Genomic DNA, 19,580 nt, shown 5'->3' on the forward strand with positions numbered 1-19,580 from the left:
TTCGTTTTCTCCGTCTTCTTCGTGTTCTTCAATTCCATCTTCTCCGTTTTCATTTGCCCAAAAAAAAAAAAAAAAAAAAAAAAGCATCGTTCTCAATATCGACATCATCCCCACCTTTACCTCCCAGAAAAGCTAGCATTTCCAATACCCATTAATTTTTTCACCCAGAATATTAATATTGGGTTTTGGGTAGGTTGCATCGGGGGAAGGGGGTTTGGTTTTGGGTATGGTTGCATCGGGGGAAAGGGGTTGGGTGGGATGGGGAGTTCATTGTGAGGAAGGAAATTACGTGAAGAGAGTAGGTCGGGGTTCGAAAAGGGGTTGGACTCTCGAATCTTTCTCTCCTGCCATCTAAGCAAAGGGGGAATGAAGTTTCAGGTTCGTATTCTTTCTGCCATTGTGAGAATAGTTCCAGATGATTTGTTGCCTTACAATATTTTAATTATTTACTTCCTCTGTGAGTGTTCGTCTTTAAATTTTAATTGATGGGTGCAAAATTTGATAGATTTAACTGGTTCTGAATAATTGCTAAAACTGGAGTTGCCGACCAGAGCAAGGAAGAGGACGATGCGACTTGAGCAAGGAAGATGAAATTTTTTTTGTCGCTGTGATGGAGAGACAAAAGGAGGATAGGATCGGCATTTACAAACTTTCACTGAACACACTGTTCACCAGTGTTTTCAAGGGGACAAAAAAGCTGATTTTTCAAAACAGCAAATAGCTGCTTCCAGATTTCAGCTTTTTCTGACCGTAACTTTGGAAATAAGCTGTCTTTTGCTCTGTTACCAAACACAATTTTCAGGCTAGCTTTTTTTCACACCCGGTTTTTAAAAAATTTAAGTAGTACCAAACTGGTACTAAATTTTTTCTTCTTCTTTAATTAAACGACTCAAGCACTTGTCTACATGGATGTGCTCCATTGAAATATTCCACATCGTATTTCTCAGAAAAAAAAAAGAGTTTAAATATCGTAACCCTAATACTGAGACCTTTTGTGAGAAAATTTTACACATGTTGAATTGTGCAGATGATAATTAATAAGTTTGGGGCAATATCGGTTTTGTTGAAAGTAAAACTTTGGCTCGTCTATGTGATAATTCTACATGCTCTTCTGTCTACTCAAGCTTCGAATCTTCATCCCATAGTTTAAATGAATTCTTTTATAAAATATAATTTGTATAAACAAACAAAAGAATTCCGAAGTATTATCCATTGATGAAGGAGATTTTGATTTTGTGGTATTCGTGTTTATTTGATTAGAAACCGTGTCGACTTCAATATATGTTAACACGAAAACGATAAAGCTCTCTGACATGCTCGGTACTATTTGTGACTATCCGTTCACGGTTCATCCTTTTGAAGCACACATGTAGAGAGAAATGCTTCATAGATAACTGCCCTATTTGCAACGAAGACATCTTCACACCCCCAACTCTCCAACAAAGTCCTTTCCGTCCGAAGATTTTTTAACGTGACCAGTACACAGGATGATACACTATGTGTCATTATACAAATGGTGGGATATGTGTATTAAAAAGTTAATAATTTAAAAAGTAAAATTTCTCATTACTTATATAAAAACACGTGGTGTATCTCTTGTGCTCCGATCACAATGAAAATTTTCTCATTTGCGTGCGGTCATTTGATGCACTCAATATGTTTTGAGATATTTCCCTTTCATAATTTCCTGCTTTTCTCCCGAAAGCTTTTGTAAATATTCAGACTTCTTTGCTGGTACTTCTGTTCCTACTTCTATGCCTGCACCTTTACGAATTATACCTGCCCAATCTTTGCAGTTTCGTTACTTGAAATTGTTGGGATTGAAGAGGTGAGCTGAAAATGTAGAATTTATGTTGCTGCAATATGTTCCTGCATCCTATGATTGGACGAGGGACTTCAAAGTACCAAGGAATTTCAGACTAAATTGTTAAACACGCACTACAAGATTTCAAGAACACTACCGATGAACTACTTAAGCACTATAAAACGACTACTAATACACTACTAATGTACTACAAAGACGCTAAACTGGGGACTTTCAAATGACACACTTCAAAGTATCTTCAAACCTATTGCATTTGCATCTAGTCATTTCACGTCCCCCTCCTATTTAATTTTTGTAGTGCGTTCCTACAAATGTAGCCTAGCTAGGTTCCATGGAACTTTAAAGTCCCTCGTCCAAACGCTCTATTCAGAAAAGATAAAAACTTAGGAAACAAAAACACAGATTTACAGAATTATGTGGAGGAAGAGGTTAGAATTCGCATGAATCCTCGTGATTATTGTATATGATTAGAAGAAACTACTTTGAACTCTCGAGCTGAAGCTTTGAATTCTATCCAACTGAGTTGTGTGATGTCTTGTGCCTCTCGAACCATATGATTGTCTTGCAGGCGTACTTTCAAATGTTGGATGCATTTTTGGCTAAACAGGAAACCCTAGAAGAGTACGCCGGCCAAACTCCGGTTTGTCATCCTATTTTTCTTGTCATACTAAGTAGCTTCTAACACATCCAAACCTAGATGTTCATTGACATGCTAAACAAATTGCAGGTCATACTCTGCAATGACTGTGAGAAGAGAGGAACTGCTCCCTTTCACTGGCTTTACCACAAGGGCACACTCTTGCGGTTCATACAACACCAGGCTTCTATGACTCAATTCCAATCGGTTTCAAAGCTATTTTATATGTATTCTACAGCTCACAAAAGTTGAAAAACTACGTGGAATATTATTCGATTAAACAAACAGTCGATTATAAACTCAGGTGTAGAACATTGAAGCTAAAAGAAACAAGGAGCTCAGTATGTGGAGTTTTATTAACAAAAAAAAAAGAAAGAAGCAAACAAAATTGTTGGTTTCCCGTATGAATAATCAAATTCATAATAGAAAGAAATCAATGAATAATAGAAGAAGACGAACCACACTACTTTTCTAGTTTATGCTTACTGATCATCAGTTGACACTGGTAAGACTAAAGCATGCTGCATCATTCTTCAATGCATTCTCTGCATGCTCCATCGATTGTGTCGTGCCCTTGAACGATTCTTCCGAGCTGCAAGTGAATTCTCATCATTTAGTGAATTACAATTACATATGCACCAAATTGATTCAGCCCTGTGTCGCTCGGATTTGTAGAGATAAAGGTTTGAACGAATACATATCCAAAGTGACAATAAAAAAAATGTACCTTGAATCATAAGCCTCTTTGGAATCAATGTATGACTGTCTATCATCGGTGGTGTCAAAAAAGGGATGCAACTCATTGTAATCTTGAACAACGTCAGGTTGGATAGAGAGCTGCTGAAGAGCTCCGAGTTCAGATTCAATCGCCTCAGAGTTATTATCGTTGTTGTTGTTGTTGCTGTTGTTAGTCATAAAAGGATTTGAACTCCACAAAGGATTTCCAGCATTGTTGTTGTTGTTGTTGACATTGTCTTTGGAGTCACTGTTGTAAGCAGCAGAGCTGCTGTTAGAGTAAGACTGCTGTTGGTGTTGATTTACAGGAGCCACTGCGGTGGCATTGTTGTTATTAGTGAGAATACAAGGGGGAAGATTGTAGTCGAAAAGTGCGAGGGGATTATTGGGCGGAGCCATCCCTAGCTCCAACTGTGACGTCACATATTCCGGCATGGACGAAATCTGCTGGTGGTGGTGGTGGTGCTGTCTGTACATTGCCAGCTGTTGGTGGACAGCTTGGAGCTGTTCCTCCGCCGCCAGGATTTGGTACTGGAGCTGCCTGATCACCTCCCAGCACCCATAAACCGGAAACTTGTCGCGCAAGTTAGCTTGGTATATGATGGACCTCATGGCCTCCAGCTTCTGGCGAGGGTCGAGATTTTTAAGTATTTTCAAAATGTTGCTGACTCCGAATAGCTTGTGTGCGTTTTGGTACATCTTGGGTTGGTCCGCCGGGAAATAGGGCGCCAAGGGGCACTCCGCCGTGCACTTCCTTCGCTGGTATTTGCACGCGGCGCAGGCCTGGAGGGTGGCGCCCTTAAGGGGCATTTTGCGGATCCCAAAACGCAATCGGAACCAATCCAAGAGCCGGGAACGCGAAAAATCTCGAAAGCAATCGGAGAGGAGGGTGGTGCAGTGTTTGAAATTGAAGAGGAGGAGGAGGAGAGTGGCGGTGAGTTGGAGGAGGAGGAGGAGGGGGAGGAGGAATGGAGGTGGTGGTATGGAGAGCATTTTTTTGGATCTGAAAGGGTCTGGAAATGTGCGGATTTGCTGGAAGCAGGGAGAGACTGAGTAAAAGAAAAGATTGAAGAGGGGAAGCGAAAAAGGCGGGGATCGTGTAAGACCGTTGGGGACAAATGTTGGAATTTGGTAACAGAAAAAGTCCTAAACTTTAGGGCACTTTTTTTATTTTATTTTTTATTTTTTTATGGTCGTAGCCACGTCACACTGACCCCTCCCTGAATGACGTGGCAAATCCAAATTTTCTAGTTTCTAAATTTGATGTGTTTTGAATTTTTGAGATCACTATGGTGAAGTTATTTGATATTTTTGTGATTCTATAATACATTGGAGTAAATCGAACTCTGATAGTAAGAAGTCTATGTTGAAATTAGGGCTTCATTTGGTTTTGTAAGATTCAGAAATACAACGTGTCCACTGTTCCAAACTACGACGAAAATTAGACCTTGGGCAAAAGGGAGCTCGTAGTAGCAAGGCCGACTTGGACGAAAGTCAGCTTTAATGATCTAACAATGCCGAGTAGAAGCGCAATCGCTCAACAAATAAAAGTTACTTTGGGGATAGCTTTAATTCCTCCTAGAGGCAGCAATAATATGGTAGCGAACTCGCTATTTATAAGAGTAAGAACTTAAATCTCCCTTACAAGTGAGAATAAATACCACCTAAATATAGATAGCAATTCTCGTAAACCGAAATTACAGAGAGGAGAAGGGGCAGTAGATCTTCATTTTTAACCTAATTGTGGTATCAAGATGAAGCAACAAATTTACTGTAATCCGCAGTTCCAAAGACCCCAAACGGGGAAGGGCCATCATAACGTGATCTATACAACAACCTTTTCAAAACTTGGGGGAAATTTTAGAAAACGTCCAAGCAAGACCTTGATTTTCTATAACCTATCTTCCCCCGTTACAACTGTTACATGCTCTTGAGAAACAACTGGCAATCAATGCCATTTATCGAAACGACATACTACGCTCCTTAAATTCGCATGAACACGCGCAGACAGCCCGTAGTTGTTACTACCTTCTTCGTCGAAGAGTCCAACCTTAAAAAGGAAAGTTGCAGGGACAGTGAACGTACCACAAGCTTAGACTTTTCGGCTCCTCAATGGTGAAACTCTTTAGATACACGGTTCTTCCTCGAGAACCAGTTGCTCCCACAAAAATTCTTGATTATATCACAAAACTGTCGATTATATATCATCAGAACTCTGGACTTCAACCGGAACATTTCTATCCTTTTTTGTCTTCTGAAATTGGCGCTGTATACTTTACTGTCTAACCGGAAGGACGGAATGCATTTGCTATGAACAACTTCTTACAGTAGATGACGAACGGATGTTACAACACCAACGCTCTCTTGCAAAGTCTAAAAACGTAACGAGTTCCAGAAAAAAATGCCTAGTTCACAGCTTCAAAGAAAAGAACCTGTGGTTGCAAATGCCCTCTTTCACACATGGTAAGAACATCAGCCCAGCCACCAATCACCTGTAGACACATCAGAGACAAATTATAACAAAGGCAGAAAGAAGAGCGAAACAAGGCATGATTTACACTAGAATAACCGACTTCACCTTGACAGTTTTATCATCGTACATAATCCAGCATCCGCGGTCATGACTATAGGCAAAGCAATGGTAATGTTGTCCATAGTAGCAAACCTAAAAGTAAATAGTAGATATGAGATAAAACGAAATAGCGGTATCTACAAATTCTTGTTGAAATTCAAAAGTTATGCAAAGATAACATAGGAGATTTTTCAATTAAACAAAAGAAATTGGATATATCACAGCTTTCACTACTCCAAATAATTAAAAATAAAAACGCCAGCGAAACCTAAGTTTATGAGTAAGAAATGCAAGCCCTGGTTATTTCACAACTGGAGGAAAAATACACAACGCAGGTTGCATTTTGGGAAATGGAACGCTACTATATGCATGACAACATTGAGGGTTATCCAAACATGCATACCACAGAAACCAAGTTGTGCGTGGTCTTTGGATCCAGGCCACGATAAAGGACACTGATATCTATCTCAGTATTAAGAGCTGCCAATGTTGCTTTTATATCATCAGCACTCTCGCATGTCTTCTGCCAGCCCAGAACTGCATGACGAAACAAAAATGCTGATCAGTTTTCATGTTAAGCGAGTTTCCGTCTTTAGAAGCATAAGTCAACAATGAATATTCTCCCAAGAACTCTTCACATCACCTGTTGTAAAAACATGTGGGGGGGTTGAGAGAATGTGATGGATATGGTTGAGCTTCCCACAGCCACCAGCTTCCGGATCACAGGCTAACTGATGATTCATCTCCACATGATTTAAAAGTTCATCATAGGAGCTTTCTGTAGACATAACCTGAATAGCAAAGAAAGATAAAGACAGATGTGCGTAATCAGTAACGATGCCAAAAACAGTAATAAATTGCTGAAACTAAAAAACAATCAAGAAAATAAACAATCACGAAAGTTCTTAACTGACCTTCATTGTTCGGAGAGCACTGGCATTTATGTTATGGAAGAAGGAAGTATACTTGAGATGTCTGGACTCCAAACCACAATAGTAGCAATTCATTCGTTCGAAAATGTCCATGCCAAACATGGAATGCGCTATACAAGCATTGTTTGAACAATCCCAAGACCCCGGACAACTACTTTCCACTAATTCAGCATTGGAGAGGCTTGAACCAGGAGTAAACGACCGGTGAAGACAATTAAATATCACCACTAAAACTTCAGAAGCATCATTCATCTGAGCCTGTACAGTTGCTATAATGTTATTACCAACTTCCAAAAATGAAGATAAATTATTGAGATATGAGCCGATTATGACTTCAGAATAATTGTAGAAGTTGTACAAGAGGCAAGGGCTACAATCAAATTCTCTGAAAATACCTCCTGGAAGAAATTACTTTCTGGATACAGGTTACTTAAAGCTATTCTCAAAGAAGTAGGGGCAACTGCTTCTCTTCGAGTATCTGCAGACGCATTGCTCAAAGCAGTAAAGATTTCATATAACGCACAGACAACACAAGGATCCCCCACATGAACATGCTCTGATGTTGATCTCCGTAGGTACTCATCTCGAAACAGTCTAACATGCCATAAAGACTGTATTGACAAAATAAAAAAGCAACGTTTCAATATCAATAAGATGCTCAGGAAAAATGATATACAACGACAAATGAACTAAGAACATAAATTTGATAAAAACTCCGAATCAATGGACCTGTATAATAACATTCAGAAAGCAGTTGTATTCACCAACTTCATTCTTTAACCCTGTGCCAAATATATCGGTTTCACTCGCATTTTCATTTGTGATGTCATTATGTAAAACACTGTTATCTATATCTGCAGATATTTTTCTGGGCATCCTCAAACTTGAAACTACAGGAAACTTCTGACGTTCTTCGAATGTGTCTGAAGAATAGCATGAATAAAAAAGGTCAGACAGTTGAAAATCTCATACCGTATAGTAAGTGCTCAGAGCCTCGTTCAATGGAAAAAAATGCATCAGTGAGACAGCTAGTGGTAGTACAACTTGACAAGGTTTAACATATTTTGGTGAGACTGCATTAAACACTCTCCACAGCCCTCTATCAAACTTAGATCACATACTTGCTGTCAGATATCTTTTGCTATTCATGCATGATTCCGAACTAGATTAATGCTTTTTCCTGATGATAATAACTAAAACTGGTGCAAATCCACCAGAGATGACTGCTTTTCTATTGTCCTAACAAGTCAAGGCTACTGATGTGACTCACTTATAGTTGAACTCCAACATGAACAAATCTGAGACTACTTATCTTATTCATTGATAGACCATCCGATAGACTACTTGAACAAATATGCAAATCATATCTGTTAGCTACAAAAATGGAGACGGAATTCCTCCTCACATACCTCGCCCTACCATGGGTTGAATCCTAGACCTCCTCTTTATTATAGAGGGGTACAACTGATTACCATGGTCAGGGGTTTAACATGTAAAGAATAAATAAGTAACATAACAAAGAGACCACTGAAATAAGAGAATAATTTTACCAAGGCTTTGGCGTACGGCCTTTTTGAGGTCAGCTTGGAACCTTTCTTCATCATCTTCCTCTGCTCGTTTCTGTCTCAATTCCTGTATTCCATTGTCTGCCAAAACAGTATAACCGGTTTTCACTTGACAAAACTCATGCTCATACTAACTCCAAATTTGCAAAAATAAAAAAAAATTAAAAAGGATAGGTTGTCAATGGTCATATTTACAGAGCAGTAAAAACAGCGTTCAAATGAAAGGACATAAACTTCATGCTAATGTGACCATAGGACAAATCACTAAACAATATAAAATTCTAAATTTATAACAAACTACTAGAAAACATTTTTGGATGAGCAAGTAGAGATGAGATTACTAAGTAAAATTCATACTACAAAAGAAATATCATTTTATAAAGATATTACCTAAAATCTTAGGTAAAAATTTTTCCCTTAACAATAAAATGAGAATACGCAAAAAGACAAAATTGGCCAGTCACCAAACAAACAAAAACAGGGCAACTAGTGTTGACATTGTTCACCGTACTGTCAAAATGATCAAGCATCAAAACTAGAGTGGAAACCAATGAAGGATAAGTAAACTTACTGTTGTTCATGAGGAGATTGTCATGTGAACCCTCAACACTTGACCTCCCAACTTCAACATTTTTGTTTCCAGATGACAGGCCTTGAGACTTTCCATCAGGCACTTTTGTGGAACTCCTCTGTCTTCGGTTTTTCCTTCCTGTCCGTCGATCAGAAGGCAAATAACCATCCTCTTCTACAATTCCTCCATTTGCCAGTCCTGCTCAAGAAGATACACAATGAGAAACATCTCCTATAATTAAATTAACCCCAACCTCATACAAGGAAATCCTACACCAACCTTGGTTAACTTTAGCTTGATGAGCACCAGAAGCGGTAGAAGAATTGGCTGGCACTACAGAACCATTTGCCATGTTAACAGGAAGACCTTCTAAATTGTTGGGGAATCCAGCCTTCTGTGTCAACTGCTCCTAGATAGTACACATTCATCAGGTTTACTACTCTCTCTAAGTATCCTCTAATTTAGACAGTATGGTATTCCTCTTCAAATATCTTAGTATCCAGTTCCATATACCAATATTTACTAAATTTAATCTAGAAAGAAGGAAGCACATACGAGAAGGGCACAGCCTAACAGTGATTACCTGGACAGAAGGCTTGAATGGCTCATTAACATCATGACCATTAGCACAAGACTCCAAGTTAACATCATCCAATCCCTCCAACACCTTCTCTGGATGCCATTGAGTAGATTTCTTGTTTTGCTCAGCAAGGTGCTTCTGCTTAGCTTCCTTCTCAATTTGTCTTTGATACTCTAAAGTTTCTTCAAGCTTTCTTTCCTCTTCTTCAAGTTCAATTTTCCGTTTGCTTTCCTCGTCCCGCTGTTTCAAGTCATCGCCATTCACAGAAATCACCAGCTCAGGATCTGGAAGTTCACCATCAGATGCCTCTGGAAAGGAACTGCAGCAAGAGACACATCAAATATACATTAAAAATAAACTATAGACAGTACCCAGCAATTATAATGGAAGGATAACATTATTAGGATAGAGTCAATTTGAAAGTGCATGTTAGGAGCAAGGAGACATACAGCTCAGAGGTCTCATCATGATGAAAGTACTCATCCGAAACCCCATTACCCTACAGAAGTATGAAAAAAATAATGGATATCAGGATGTCTTCATGGATTTGTAACATACATACTGAACACCACAAAGAAAATGACAACCAGAAAACACGATTAAAACCTTTGAATCTTTTGCTTTTCTAAACTCCTTGTTCTTCTTCTTATCCTTTGTTTTTTCCTGTGTATGTCTCAAATTATCGTTTTCCCCTCTGACACCTTTCTTAGAATCAAGTGCAAGTTCTGCCAAAAATGCTTCCCTTGCAGCATCGGACTTTTCTGTGGCATCTTTCTCAGCCAGATCCTCCAAATGTGCCTTTAAGTATAGACACAAGAATACATACTGTTAAATTCAGAACCTTTAAATATGGCACAAACATTAAATTTGTTTAATACATACCCGCAGGTATGACTTCACTAGAGGCAACAGTATCGACCGATAATCATGGGCAGAAACAGGTTCAAGCTTAACTTCCAATTGCTGCATTCCAGTAACATTTCGCATAATCCGTACATCTATTTTGCTAAGCTGCATGAAAGAACAACTGAGGTAAAATGGCAACGACCAATTCATTATTTCAATTAAATGGTAAGCCAACTTAGAATCTACCAACAGACCTCTACATATAATTGTTCTTTCTGTCTCTGAATTGCAACTTCTACATATGTGTCCACCTGATGCGCATAATCCTTGGCCCTCCAATCATCATATTCCCCATATTCCAAATCACATAACTGAGAAGTCACACGACCATATGTTTCCTCGTATCCAAACTGGTTAATGTTTAGAGCTTCATATTCCTTTAACACATTTGATATGGCATCTAATTCAAACCTATTGCTGAGGAACATCACATCATTCTCTCTCTCAAGAAGCTCTTCTCTTCTCTTCCGTAGAACGGACTCAAAGCTTCGGTGGCCAAACTCCGTGACATTTTCCCTCTTCTTACCTTCTTCAATACAAAGATCCTCCACTGCCTGTAATGCTTCTTCATAGCTTAAATGCTCACACTTTCTGTCACAAAGAGACTGCAGGTCGTAAAACTCCTTTTCAAGCATCTGAAGGATTTCCATCCCTTGTTGTGTTTTCTCTTCTTTTGCGTGTACCCATGAAGTCAATTGTTCCCCACTAGTCGGACCTGCAAACATCCAGGACAGCAGAGCATCGGAATCAGGAGGAACCCCATTTCCATTACCAACGACAGCAGCAGGAGCAGCTTCACTGACAGTAAGATGACCAACATCACATGTACATTCAGATGACAATAGACACTCATCCAAAATGAGGCAGGATGCATCTCCATTGAGAACAATCCTCTCTTTAATCTCTACACCCTTATTTGTGCTATTCGCATCATCTGCAGGACTGCTACTTTTGTCAGAATATCTACCTAAACCACAAGCATGGGACAGGTCCTGCAAGAACTTGAGGATTTTCCTAAGCTGGGTAGCTCCTAGAAAGAAAATGCACATAGGTGTTTGCTCCACACCATGGTTGAGAAGCTGAGAACAGGAAGCCTGTAGCTCATCCATTGTAAATTGTATCACCCTGTTAAGATGGCTTGCAGCAAGATATTTGTGCCTGATAAGCACCTCAAATAAGGCATGAATTCTTTCAAGAAGCTTTTGGCGCTCAGAATCATCAGATACTGGCCAACCATTTGCAACAGAAGAATATGTAAGTAACCCAGTTTCCTCCTCGCACTCAACACGGGCAAGTTTCTCATGGTTATTTCCCTCAACAATACAGTCACTAGGACTATCCCCAAGCATTTCCTTCTCAGGTGAAGAATCCCATGCATCTTTGAAACACTCGTCACAATCCTTGTTCTGATTCCCAGAGTAGAAATCCTCAACAAACTCATGTTCCTTGCATTTTCTTTGATCCCTAAGCATTCCAACTGCAGACGACGCATCCAACGGTTTCCAAGAACTATTAAGCAGCATCTCAGTCCATTCATTATCAACATTTTGAGGCAAAATGGACTGCATTTTGGGCATAAGGTTTCCCATATGCTCTTGCACAACATGCTGCATATGGGACTCACCATCCACAAACTTCTCGTTACATCTACAACAAACCCAGAACTTCCAGCTCCTCTTACTCTCCGCAAATGCCAATGCCTCTGATAAAACCTCATTTGCCAAACCATCCTTAGACGAACTAAACTTCGCCTTAAGATCACTAACTCTAACCTTGAGTAACTCTTTCTTCATATCAACACTCAATGATTTCCAGTATGACAAAACCCAATCCTTCCTCTCCGCAGAGGACCCGTTTTTCCTCAAGTTCCCATACTTTCTCCTCTCACTACCTCTCTGACTGAACCCCGACGATGAATCCAATCCCCTATCACTCTTCTCACCCTCATTGCCCAATTGGGGCACCTCAGACTTCTGCTGCAAGAGCCTCGCCGCTGCCACTCTCACTTCAATCTCTTTCCTTCTCTCCTCCGGCGTCTTAGTCACCTTCTTAATCTCATTAGGCCGCCTGGTCTGCACCAGCCTCACCTCCATTGGGTCCTCCGTGGCCCTCCGAATCGGAATCAACCGAAACTTCTCCTCCCCATTGCCCAAATTCTTCATCCAAGTCGAAATGGAAGCGATATTGGACTTCTGAATCAGCTGCCTCAGCTCATTCTGCACGTGCCCAATTCGAGCATCGGCGGTCAATATCTTCTGCTGGCTCTCCTCCTGCAAGCTCTCCCTGGCGGGATCAACCGGCTTCTCGATCGCCAGCGCCCGCTCGCACTCCGCCACCACTTCCTCATATTCCTTCCCGTCGTTGGCCGCCTCGTAGAGCAAATTGGCGTAGAAGTGCGCGAACTCGATCGAGCTCGGAGACAGCTCGACGGCTCGGCGCGCGGAGTCGATCGCGTTCCGCAAATGCCGCTGCTTCGAGTTGGGGTCGTCTATAATCGAGGCGACCTTGACGCACACAGTTCCCTGGACTCGGTGAATCAGCGCCGACTGAGACGAGTTCTCATACCGCTGGCACGACTCCTTCATCAGCCGCAGCGCCTTGGTGTGGTTCCCCCGCCGCAGAGCCGTCAGGGCCCGCTCGCATTCCACCTTCGCCGCCGAGCCGTCCGATTCGATCATCGGCAACGGCGAGGATTCGATCTTGTTATTCGAGAGGAGTGGAACATCGGTCTCGGCGGCGGCTAGAGTAGTATCAGATTGGGACGAAACGACGGCGTCTCCATCGGCCGCCGGCGACTGCTTGGGCCGCGGAGCAGCGTTTCGTTTCTTATGCCCCATGTATCGAACTCTCTCCCAATCCCGAACTCACATGCATATATATATAAAATTATATCTCTATTTTATCTGTATATACATGCACCTATACATACATGTATATGTATAGAGAGAGAAAGTAGTAGGGGTACTTACTGGGGATCGATGGTGGGGGTAGAACTGGAATTTCGCAAGGGGGCGGAGGCGATGAGTGGTCGGCGGCGATTTTAGAGAGAGAGAGAGAGAGGGACACTACCTAGTCCATACTGGTAGCAGCGGTCATGGAGGAGGGAGGAGGGGATTAGAGGTTTGATGAGGAAATAATTAAGGGTGAAAGGAATCCGTTAAAATTGTTCTTAATTATGGTTTATCTTTTTTTTTTTTTGGCTAAATTATGGTTTTAATTGGGATAGTGGGTTAAGGCAATCTCTCTCACTCTCCCCAAACGGGTCAAGCATAATAATTGGGTATTAACTTGTTAGGTGGCGCTGTTTGATTTGTTGGGTGTACTTAATTTGGTGTTTTGAGATCGTGGAGGTGGTTAGTTGATGCGATAGACCCATAGGCATTGTACTTCCTGTCCCGATATATGATTTGAGATTTTGTTCTCATATAATCTCCGTGTAATATAATATTTAATAGTTTTATTGATCTGTGTAATCTTGTGGTTTTCGATGAGCTCGGACAAGTACTTCAAGTCTACTAATTGCTTTGCGATAAGTGATGCTTTATTGTAATATGTTTAAACCTAGTTTCAAAGACACTTTTTCAAGATGAGTTTTTCGTAATATGTATTTGTAAAGCCCTTTTTATCAATGAAAATGAATTCTATTAACGGTAATGTTAGTGAATTAGAATCTGTAATCGTCAAAATTTATGTCTCGCTTACAAGATGAATATGGATTTTACCAACCGTAATATTAATGATTAGAAACTCACTTCGATTTAAGTGAAAAAAAAAAAAAAAAACAAAAAAATTTACTTCCTTGAGAAGGCTTTTCTTTCGAACATGTAGAAGTTTTATTTACGGTTTTACCCCATGGAAAAAGAAATTATTCTGTTGGATGGAAATCTTCTAAACAGAATACCAAAACAAAAATTCCATTACAAGACCTTTTTTTTTTTTTATGAAACAAAACGTTCGTAATTTTAATGATTAAGCGTATTTATTCGTACACTCGACGACAATTGAATGTTTGTGTTCGATTTTTTTCTCTCATATCATGCATGAAACGTGTGAATGCAAATTCTTTTTAATAAATAAACATATTAGATTTAGTAAAATAAATAAATAAAAAGTATTAGTCTCAATCAAATTAGGTAGGATTAAAGGGACGACGCATACTTAAAGAACAGAATAAAACATGTAAATTCTTTTTTGCTTTATATGGACCGGCATCATGTATAACAACCAGCAGCTGAAGTAAAATAGTTAATAGCCCCCTCAATCTCACAAAAGCTGATTCTGCGTAGTACACCAAACTACTGCTATCGAAGTTTCTCTCCATCTCTCGTGGTTAATTTCATTTTGTTCAATTTCAATAAAAGTATGCACCTACTTCAACATTATGGTTGAGATATTACCAAAAATGGCTTACATCGACCGTATCAATGAAAAAAAAAGAATTTAAATATCCTAAAACTCCACTTCAACTAATACCGAGACTTTTTGTGATAAAACCCTACAGCTGACGGATTAGGCAGGTGGTAATAACCAAGTTGAGGACAATATCGTTGTTGTTGGAAGTGGAACGTATGGCCTGTCTCTCTGATAATTCTACAAAATACACTTCGAATTTGAGCTCAAGCAAAAATGAATTTGCCTTGTAACTTTGTTGTACATTCTATGAGATCTATATCTCGGTTCATGTAACAGAAAGAAACAGTGACAACGGTATACAACCGGAAATAGCTAAGAATCTGGTCTACTGATGAAACTAAAACAATTTTTATTTGACTTGAAAATAGCTGCACATGAGAACAACAAAGATACATAGTCATAATACATAAAGGCCTAAATCAACCCAACCCTGCTCATCATCTTCCCCGCCGAGGACAACAAAAATCGCGCGGTAATGGCAGAGAGGAAGAAGCGCTACCGCCTACAATAAATGCATTCGCTCCACATAAGATTGGAGCAACCACCTGTTAAGAGGCTCCCCACATCCCACAAAACAACCAGAATTGCCGTTTTCAGTGAAGAACGGGAAGTCAAAAACATTCAGCAGTTTCTGCACTGCCTGCCTAACCAAAGATGATCCTGTAACCCTACTCCGCCGGCCCCATCCTGTCACAATATCAATCCGGCTTGGACAAATCCCGGAAATTAGCATCTGTTGGCGAAACCATGCGAGTGTTCTTGATAGAGCTATCACAGCAGTACCGTCGGACATGACGTGCAGGTTAATAAGCCAATAACATGAGCTTTTCTCTTTGATGGCGTCCGGATAGACATTCTTTTGTGCAGCCACTTCCCAGACTGAACCCGCCTCCTCCTTTAGTCCTGCCTTGTGAAGAAAGTCAACTACTGCATCTACAAGCCCCCTCTTGCTTTCTCTATCCTCGCTATGCATCATATCCAAGAACCGGCTCATGTGCTCTCGCACGTTTTGACCATCAGGTCCTGCTGACGGCATAGACAGTAAGAATTTATGTGCAGGATGGCCTGTGACTGCCATCAGGTCACCACAAAATCCCATGTCATATGGTGATTGTGCTTCTGTGCAACAACTGAGAAGCAATGTATATGTCTGCAAAGAAGGGTTTAGACCTAAACCCATCATGCTCTGCAGCAAGTTATAGGCATCGGACAGCTGGTGCACCCTAAGAAACGCACTGAGCAGAGAATTGCAAGTAGGCACATTAGGGCGTAAACCTGCATGGAGCATAGCTTGATACCAACTCCAGGCTTTTTCTATGTTACCAGCCTTGCCCCACAAATCTACCAAAAGACCATAAACAGGCTCATCAGGCACCCAGTTTTTCCGTTTCATTTCATGAAAAACCGCCTCAGCTTCCTCAAGATATCCACAGTGGCCAAGGACCTCCATTACTATGCTATAAGTTACCTTGTCCGGTTCAAATCCCGCACCCTGCATGTCACGATAGAGCTTTAAAGAAGTCTCATAATTCCTTGCCTTGGCCTGCAAAGCTATCATGATGTTGTAGGTGACCAAATTGGGAACACAACCATGATTAACCATCTCACAAAATAGCCGATGAGCAGCATCTAAATGACCAGCTTTCCCAAGACAGTTGATCATAACACTGTAAGTGAATGTGTCGGGAGCAAGACCAGCCTCTTGCATCTTGTCATATAGTCCTAGGGCAACGTCAAGAAATCCAGCTTTTGCATGGATGTCAATTAGTGTGGAGTAGGTAACACGGTCAGGTTCACATCCCGCTTCTTGCATTTGATTGAAAACATTCATTGCTTCTTTCAAATAGTTTGCACGGCCATAACTATGAATCAGACGGTTATATGTCACAACATTTGGCTGGCATCCTTCTTTCACCATCTGATTAAGCAAATTGTTAATGGCACCAAACTGCCTGGAACGACCAAGGATCCCAACCATGGTGGTATAAGTGTGCCCATCATGCTTGAATCCTGCTTGCCGCTTAAGCCAATAAAAAAATCCAAGCGCAACAGAATGATCTTGAAGTTGCTTCAAAATTTGGTTTGCTTGATATGCATCCATTGAACAGTTGAGATTTTCAATAGCGGCCTCTGCAGCAGGACCCCATCGTGTCTGTTGCAGTATGTGAGAAACATTATGAACAACATTCCCAGTGTGAGCAAATTGTCTGTTGATTTGGCGAGCTATTCCTGTTGGCATTTTCACATCTCTTATGGGCCTGTTGAAACTTTTAGTGGCATGAGTCGCATGACCCATGGTCTCTGCATCAGAGGTCTGCGCACTGGAACTGTAATTTGGAATGAAGTTTGAATGAGGTTTTGATTTCGGTGGCATAGACCTTTGCTCATGATGGTCCGAGTATACAGTATGAGGTGCTGCTGAGCTTTCCGTCCTAGTATATGGAACATGATTGAGACCTTTAACGAAATTGGATTTCTCACCCTTGCCCTTTGGACCATGATTATTACTTGTAGGCTTTGATGCAGCTGATACCTCAGTAGCTGGTTTTGGACGACCATTAGTGAAATGTTCTCTTTTTATTTGTTTCACATGTGATGGCTTGATACCGTTGAGGGGCCTGGTCGGATCAACCATACAGTTATTAAGGATTCCAAGCCCATCAGATAAAGGAAGCTTGCCATTTACTATATCAGACAGAAAATTTACAGCTGCAACTCCAGCCTTAGCAAACTGGTCTGCAACAAGAGGTGATGAGTGCACCACATCCGTGCTACTAGCATAACTTACAGTCTCCGATCTCCCAAAAGATCTTGGTGCTGTTGCAACCTGATTAATAGAAGCTGTATGGTCAACACTTCCAGCTTTACGAGGACCTGCCACTTTTACTGCATCTCCCAAGAGGATGGTTCCTGCCCTTGCCGAAGGTTTGGATACCATGGTGGATGGATTTTGGGCAAGTAGACCTCCATCTCTTGCTAGCTGCCTTTGCGAAACACAAGTTTCATCTTCAGAGCAAGAGCATGAATTTCCATCCGTCGCACTACATCGTGGCCCGGTAAGGAAGAATGACCTCGCACTACTTGAAAGGTTACTTAATTGCTTTGCTCGCAACATAATTTACAGACAGGGTATCGCCTGCATAAAAGGAATGGATAATGAATTAGTAACATAACAACATTTTTAAGTTTCTAACATCATAAAAGAAAATGCTAGTGAGTACTGAGTAGTGAGGGGCAGTCAACTACAAGTCAGTACCGGATTTTCCAATTTACCCAACAGATAATTGATGTGAATCTTGGTCAGACAGGATATCAAATCAAATTTGCATCAAAACTATATATGGATATCCAGAACCCTTGATACCTGGAATACACGTCCCTAGATAAGACGAACTGCTCAACAGGGAAGATATCACTCATTCCCATCAATAAGAAACGAACTCATTAGACAACAATATTGATAGTATTGTTAGACTTCATTTTCCAATTTGTTAACAAGTAGTCTTGAAATCCTCAAAGTGCACAGCGATCCCAAATGGAGGTTGCAGTCTATACCATTCCGTTCCAGCAATGGTAAAGTCTCAACCAGTGCTCTTAGATTTTGATATCATTGGTTAGTAGAACCTTCAGAAACACCACGTTAAATTCGAATGTGATTTGTAATAACTTCTTCAGGAAAACACCTGTGAAGAAGACATTGTAAATCGTAACAATTCCATGCAGCATGTCCTGCATAGAATACCACCAAACAAATTTACTTCAAAATTCCTTTCATCAACACATTCTTCTTCAAGCGTATTTACTAACCGAAAATTCCTAAGCGGACACAAAAAAGAGTGTTCAGCATCTCTCTTGAAATCAATCGAGTGGCTCGCTCTAAATGTTTCGCTGGCGTAACCCTATAACACATTCCATCATTCAATTGTACAACATCACTAACATACCTAGAATTCAGCATTTACTATTGATTCATAATTTTCATTCTCTCTTTGTACTGTTAAAATTTCTAGTACTAAAATCTCTATGTTCTATTTTCTTAATGACAAACAAAACATCAAGACATACAAACAATCTACAACCTTAAATCCACATTTTCCAATGAAAATCCTCAATTCCACACGGAAATGAACACAAAAATCGAAACTTTGAGACCAGCAAAGAAACCCTCCAACGTTAATCAAAACAAAAACGCACAAAAACAAGATAAAGAACCAATCTTTGCGACATCTGAGACTTCTCCAACACAACCCAGGTTCTGAATTACCAAAAAAACACGAAAAAATACACTTAAAATTCATCAAAAATCCAAAAAATTCTTTGACAAGCAAACCAGAACACAACCAGTTAAGAAAAAAACTGAAAAAAAAAAAAAAAAAAAAAAACTCAGCGAGCGAGAGAGAGAACTACCTGCAATGGTGAACGGGCTTCTGGGTTCTTGACGCGTGTCTGGAGAGAGAAAGAGAGGAGCGAGAGAGGGGGGGGGGGGGGGATGGCGGCGGCTCTGCTCTCTCTGCCGTCAAGACTGGAGCTTTATTTTTTTTCCAACCAAGTTGGGGAGAAGGAGGCTCGCAAAGAATCAGCTGTTTTTTCTCTTCGCCCTACTTTGTATTGTCCCCTACGCGTGTTTGGGACACGTGTCAGTGCCTTCATCGTTTGCACGTGACCTGCTGAAGGCTCTGATCAAAACCCCTACTTCTACGTTCTGGGAAATTTAATTTGATTTTGATACTTTTGGGAGGATTCAGTGCGGTTCTTGCCACCATTCTTCTCCTGGAGACACTGTCTTATATGCTTTTTATGGTCAATTTATTTTTAATTTTTTTAACATATTTAAAAAAGGCTTT

The 19,580-nt window shown here is 40.5% G+C and overlaps 3 protein-coding genes across 8 annotated transcripts; all 3 read right to left on the reverse strand.

The window, feature by feature from the left end:
* Positions 1–2,954: 2,954 nt before the first annotated feature.
* LOC137710270 (LOB domain-containing protein 27-like) lies at positions 2,955–4,190 on the reverse strand. The gene is made up of 2 exons (XM_068449198.1): positions 3,190–4,190; positions 2,955–3,054 (listed from the first exon to the last, which is right to left on the reverse strand). The coding sequence occupies exons 1-2, from the start codon at positions 4,188–4,190 to the stop codon at positions 2,955–2,957; spliced, it is 1,101 nt and encodes a 366-aa protein (XP_068305299.1).
* A 603-nt stretch (positions 4,191–4,793) lies between these two features.
* On the reverse strand, positions 4,794–13,458 carry LOC137710556 (uncharacterized). Of its 2 annotated transcripts, none has more exons than XM_068449619.1 (15): positions 10,518–13,458; positions 10,300–10,428; positions 10,024–10,215; positions 9,867–9,916; positions 9,421–9,736; positions 9,117–9,240; positions 8,838–9,035; positions 8,252–8,347; positions 7,431–7,624; positions 7,097–7,312; positions 6,684–6,959; positions 6,413–6,560; positions 6,173–6,306; positions 5,776–5,862; positions 4,794–5,689 (listed from the first exon to the last, which is right to left on the reverse strand). In XM_068449619.1, exons 1-15 carry the CDS (start codon positions 13,158–13,160, stop codon positions 5,603–5,605), a joined length of 4,890 nt encoding a protein of 1,629 aa, XP_068305720.1. In that variant the 5' UTR covers positions 13,161–13,458; the 3' UTR covers positions 4,794–5,602. The 2 variants fall into 2 exon arrangements, with proteins under 2 accessions (XP_068305720.1, XP_068305719.1); XM_068449618.1 differs by having other exon boundaries at positions 9,117–9,246.
* A 1,485-nt stretch (positions 13,459–14,943) lies between these two features.
* LOC137710970 (pentatricopeptide repeat-containing protein At1g18900-like) lies at positions 14,944–19,287 on the reverse strand. 5 transcript variants are annotated; one of them, XM_068450147.1, is made up of 3 exons: positions 19,144–19,287; positions 18,101–18,465; positions 14,944–17,872 (listed from the first exon to the last, which is right to left on the reverse strand). In XM_068450147.1, exon 3 carries the CDS (start codon positions 17,849–17,851, stop codon positions 15,239–15,241), a length of 2,613 nt encoding a protein of 870 aa, XP_068306248.1. In that variant the 5' UTR covers positions 17,852–17,872; positions 18,101–18,465; positions 19,144–19,287; the 3' UTR covers positions 14,944–15,238. The 5 variants fall into 5 exon arrangements, with proteins under 5 accessions (XP_068306248.1, XP_068306251.1, XP_068306250.1 ...); XM_068450150.1 differs by having other exon boundaries at positions 18,101–18,419; positions 19,144–19,278; XM_068450149.1 differs by having other exon boundaries at positions 18,101–18,991; positions 19,144–19,205.
* Between the last annotated feature and the right edge of the window lie 293 nt (positions 19,288–19,580).

This window comes from Pyrus communis, chromosome 12 (genome assembly GCF_963583255.1).
Source record: "Pyrus communis chromosome 12, drPyrComm1.1, whole genome shotgun sequence".
NCBI classification, from domain to species: Eukaryota; Viridiplantae; Streptophyta; class Magnoliopsida; order Rosales; family Rosaceae; genus Pyrus; species Pyrus communis.

What these genes read in the sequence shown, in the direction of transcription:
- LOC137710270 (XM_068449198.1), bottom strand. Translation starts at nt 4,190, where the DNA reads ATGCTCTCCATACCACCACCTCCATTCCTCCTCCCCCTCCTCCTCCTC. An exon ending in AAAGAGGCTTATGATTCAAG is followed by an intron (nt 3,055 to 3,189) that starts GTACATTTTTTT and finishes ATTCACTTGCAG; the next exon opens with CTCGGAAGAATCGTTCAAGG.
- LOC137710970 (XM_068450147.1), bottom strand. Translation starts at nt 17,851, where the DNA reads ATGTTGCGAGCAAAGCAATTAAGTAACCTTTCAAGTAGTGCGAGGTCA.
- LOC137710556 (XM_068449618.1), bottom strand. Translation starts at nt 13,160, where the DNA reads ATGGGGCATAAGAAACGAAACGCTGCTCCGCGGCCCAAGCAGTCGCCG. An exon ending in GAAAAGCAAAAGATTCAAAG is followed by an intron (nt 9,917 to 10,023) that starts GTTTTAATCGTG and finishes ATACTTCTGTAG; the next exon opens with GGTAATGGGGTTTCGGATGA. An exon ending in CATTCAAGCCTTCTGTCCAG is followed by an intron (nt 9,247 to 9,420) that starts GTAATCACTGTT and finishes TGTACTATCTAG; the next exon opens with GAGCAGTTGACACAGAAGGC.